The sequence below is a fragment of the Bison bison genome, unplaced genomic scaffold, assembly GCF_000754665.1.
Source record: "Bison bison bison isolate TAMUID 2011002044 unplaced genomic scaffold, Bison_UMD1.0 scf7180017864500, whole genome shotgun sequence".
NCBI lineage: Eukaryota > Metazoa > Chordata > Mammalia > Artiodactyla > Bovidae > Bison > Bison bison.
The window spans coordinates 6,519,445-6,523,793 of record NW_011495059.1 but is presented as its reverse complement, the minus strand read 5'-3'; the positions used below and the strand labels follow the sequence as shown (position 1 = coordinate 6,523,793).

The 4,349-nt window shown below is 56.9% G+C and overlaps 1 protein-coding gene across 6 annotated transcripts in view; it reads left to right on the top strand.

Moving 5' to 3' along the window:
• The window catches only part of SRC (SRC proto-oncogene, non-receptor tyrosine kinase), a 56,469-nt gene extending 52,885 nt beyond the window's left edge, over positions 1 to 3,584 (top strand). For all 6 annotated transcript variants that reach the window (XM_010829188.1, XM_010829187.1, XM_010829182.1 and 3 more), the window contains 3 exons: positions 1 to 30; positions 187 to 318; positions 621 to 3,584. In XM_010829188.1, coding sequence (XP_010827490.1) covers positions 1 to 30; positions 187 to 318; positions 621 to 829 — 371 coding nt within the window. In that variant the 3' untranslated portion in view covers positions 830 to 3,584. The remainder of the gene's footprint in view (positions 31 to 186; positions 319 to 620) is intronic.
• The last annotated feature ends 765 nt before the right edge of the window (positions 3,585 to 4,349 follow it).

Here is a 4,349-nt window from a genome sequence, read left to right as displayed (position 1 = left end):
TTGAAGACAACGAATACACAGCCCGGCAAGGTGGGCAGGCTCCCAGCCGATGCTATGTGGCCGTTGGGAGTCACACCCCTTCTCTGAGCCTCAATTTCTTCCTCTGTCAAGTGGGGACCAGAATGGTGCCCGACAGAGAGGTAGTGATGTTCTCCTGAGCTCCCCCGACCGTTCTTGTTCCTACAGGTGCCAAATTCCCCATCAAGTGGACAGCTCCGGAAGCTGCCCTCTATGGCCGGTTCACCATCAAATCAGACGTGTGGTCCTTTGGGATCCTGCTGACGGAGCTCACAACAAAGGGACGGGTGCCCTACCCTGGTAAGAGAACTCCCCGCCGCCCATCTTTAGTCCTTCTGCCCCTGCCCTGGTGACCCCCCTGCTCAGGAGATCTTGGGCATGTAAAAGCCCCTCCTGGGCTTCAGTTTCCCCGTCTGCATAACAAGGAGGTGACCCTCTGATCCTAGGCTCTGTCATTGTTCAGGGCTCTCAGGCTTGGGGAGGGCCTTACCTATGGTCACAGCCACCCTGCCCCTAAGCAGGAACCCCTCTTTGTTGTCCCCATCAATGTCCCTCTGCTCCACTTGCCTCCCCTAGCGCCTCACGCCTCCCTCTGCCCGCAGGGATGGTGAACCGGGAGGTGCTGGACCAGGTGGAGCGGGGCTACCGGATGCCCTGCCCTCCTGAGTGTCCCGAGTCATTGCATGACCTGATGTGCCAGTGCTGGCGGAAGGACCCGGAGGAACGGCCCACCTTCGAGTACCTGCAGGCCTTCCTGGAGGACTATTTCACGTCCACCGAGCCCCAGTACCAGCCCGGAGAGAACCTATAGGGCGGGGCTACCGGGCCAGACTGCCTTCTCGGCTTGGATCCTGGGCGGGGTGGCCCCTGATGCGGGGTCTTGCCTGCCTCTGCCTGCCCGCGTTCCGTGGAATTGCCAGTGACGAGGCCCCGCCCTCTTCCGTGGTGGGGCGGGGCTTGGGGGCGCCATGGCGGCGGGGCCTAAGGCTGCTGTCCTGGCTCCGCCCACAAACACGCCCCCTCCCTGCGTTCTCTCTTGGAGCTCTGGATGTCTCAGCGGGAGACCCTGGGAAGAAAGGCTGGGGCTGAGGGTGCCCTTTTCTTAGTCTCAGCCCACCCCGTGCACTGGCTCCTTGCCAGTTCCACGCCACCCCAGGTCTGTCTGCAGAGCTGGCCAAAGAGCCTTTCCAAAGAGGAGTGATGGGCCCCCGGCCCCCGGCCTGCCTGCCGCCCTGGCCCATCCGTCCGTTTCTGAATCGCCTGTTTGCGGAAGGCTCCTGGGTCCAGCCCTCTCTGCTGGTGGCTCCCAGGCTGGTGAGGCCTAGCCTGACTTGATGATCGTGGGTGGGGCTGGACACCGTCCTCAAACCCTGCCCTTCTTAGGCTTGAGGAATCCTCAGAGATCATCAATTCCTTGTCCTCGTATTACCTATGGGGACACTGAGTCCAGAGAGAGGATGTGACTTGCCCGAGGCAGCAGAGCACTTCAGGGTTGAGGTGGAACTGGAACCCGGTGCTCCCTCTGTCTTCCTCAGGAACCATTGCAATTGTCCTTGGAGGCGTTGTGGACAGACTGGGGTAGCCCAGGGGACAAGGGGCCTGAGAATGGCTCAGAGATAGCAGACAGAGTCCTGTTGCCACTGCTCGCTCAGTGGGGCTATTGTCGGGGGAGAAAGCGGAGGTGGATGTGGGGCTGAGCTAGAAATGAAGGGTATAAGGATAGGGAAGCAGGTTTCAATCAGAATGTGGGTGGTTTTTTATCTTTGGCGCTAGCCAATCATGAAAAGGAGCTCACAGGCTCTGGAGGCAATCAAGCAGAAGTAGAAGGAAGATCCAAGTGTTTGTGAGACCCTGGCCTCAGGACGGAACCCCAGGTCCTCCTTCCCCCAGTTTGTCCTGTGTTGTTTCAATGCCTGGCCCCTGCTCTCCTCTCCAAGTTGGCACCCTTAACTCACGAGTAGGGGAGGGAGTGCGTAGGCTGGGGTGAGAGAGGACAGATTGTCTATTGCCACATACCAGGACTGGCTGTGTGACCTCAGGCAGCCCCTGCTGCTTCTCTGGGCTTCAGTGTCTGCCTCCATATGTGGCCATGGCCTCTGCAACTACTCCACTCCTGTCCAGACCTTATGGCCTGGCATCACGTGGTGAGTCCAGCCCGTGGCATCAAGAGACCGTGTTTTGGCCCTTGGGCTATGTGGTGGCTTCTCCCTGGGCCTCATCCTGCCCTTCTTAAATGGGGCAGCTGACAGTTTTGTAGGCATTCTGCCAAGGGCCCCTGTGTGTGTGTATGTGTGTGTGTACACGTGTGTGTTCCTCCTCCATGTGTGTCCATATTTAACATGTAAAAATGTTCCCTACTCTGTCCCCCAGCCATGTACATTTCACCCCCTGCCCCTCATCATAGCAATAACGTTCCTGCTGCCAGGGGTTCTTGAGCCAGCCAGGCCCTGCCAGTGGGGAAGGAGGCCAAGTGGTGCCTGCCTATGAAATTTCAATTTTTCCTTTCATACATGTGTATTACCCAAGTCTTCTCCTGTCTGTCCCAGTCAAAATCTGGGTTCACTCCAGCGTGCTCTCAAATCCCCTTCCAACTGCCCAGCGCCCTTTGTATAAGGTATCCTAATACTGTCCTTTTTTTTTTTTTTTTTTTTTTAAGCGAACAGTGTTTTGTAGATTTCAGATGACTATGCAGAGGCCTAGGGGACCCCCAGCTCTGGGCAGGGCCAGGGGGTCCCGCATTCCATGGCCCAGGCCTGGGGTGGGGGAGGGGGGAATTTGGAATTGGTTGTAAATACTTTGCATATTGTCTGATTAAACACAAACAGACCTCAGAGTTTGGCCAGTGGTTTCTTGAGTATCTCTTGTGTGCTGGAGCGTGACAGGGGGTGGGATGGGAGGACAGGCTGTGTCAGAGGAGCCTTTGTGCAGGCAGCACCGGTGGCTGGACGGCTTCAGGTCAGGGAGGGACATAATCAGATTGGAGACCTCTGGAGTGTGGCTGTGTGTGAACATCTGTTCCTGTGTTTGGGGAGTGACCATGCCTGGCAGCAACCTTGCTTGTGTCTGGGTGAAGCCCAGGACTCTCCAAGTGTGAGCAGTTGAGGACTCAGATGAATCCCAGGGACGGGGGAGCCTGGTTGGCTGCTGTCTATGGGGTCGCACAGGGTCAGACACGACTGAAGTGACTTAGCAGTAGCAGTAGCATGCCCTGGGTGGATGGTGGCAGTTGACACTCGGGGCCCTATGGGGCTGTCATGCCCTTGTGGAGTTGTGGATGTCCCCAGGGGGAGCTGTGGCTGTGTGTGTGCTGTGTGTTTCCCAGGAGTGCCTGGGAGGGTGGGGGTGGTGAGACTGGGTCAGCAAAAGCCCTGGGTATTCTGGAGAAAACTCCAAAGACTCCTCCTTTGTTCCCTTGTCCCCTCCACCAGGGCACACGGCCCCGGGAAATTCATTTGCAACAGTCTATAGGAAGAAATGTATTTTTTATCAGATCACACACCTATCCATGTGAGTTACCTCTGGCCTAATGACACTGTTTAATCTGTTTAATTAAAAACAGATTTCAAAATCGGGATGTTTCTCTGTTTGCTGTTATGTTCACAAGCCAAACACCACAATGTCCAGATCTGAATGGACATCTGGAGATTCCATGGGTGTGCATGTGTCTTGGAAGCAGAGGTAGGAGCATGGGAGTGAGTGTGCGCTCCTGGGAGTGTCTTTGTGCTCACGTGGGTACACCTGTGGGCCTGTGTGCTCATGAACGCCTGTGGTGGTGTGTGGACATGTGTCCAGGTGGCCTGTGAGTCTGGGCTCCTGGGGTTGTGTGCGCAAATGTGTGAACCTGCTTTTTTCCAGCTGTGAGGATGTGATTTGTGAGTACTGCGTGGATACCACTTCAGGAGGTTCTGCCTCAATCTGTGGGCTACTGGGGCCAGGACCCCGAATTGAATGACGGGGCTTCTCTTGTCTGCACTGTGCATCGTGTGTGTTCACATGGATGCTTGTGGGCTCAGGACGTGCACAGAATGCCAGCCGCTTGGCCAGGGCCCACACACACGGTTGGCGGGGCGGGGTGCAGGGACACATGCGATCAGCCTGGGATGCGCCCCAGCCCCTGGCGGGGACAAAGCGCCTGTCCTCGGCATCCTCAGCGGGATGAGGGTCGGGAGTGCGCCTGCGCAGCTCGGCGCGGGGCGGAGGGTTGAACCCTGGAGAAGCCCCAGCCCCTATTCTCTCCATGCGATTCAGTGGCCTGTGTTTCTTTATCTTCGTCTCTCCAGCTCTCTCTCTGGCTGTCTTGACAGTTTTCTGTGCTTCTTTTCCTTCCTTAA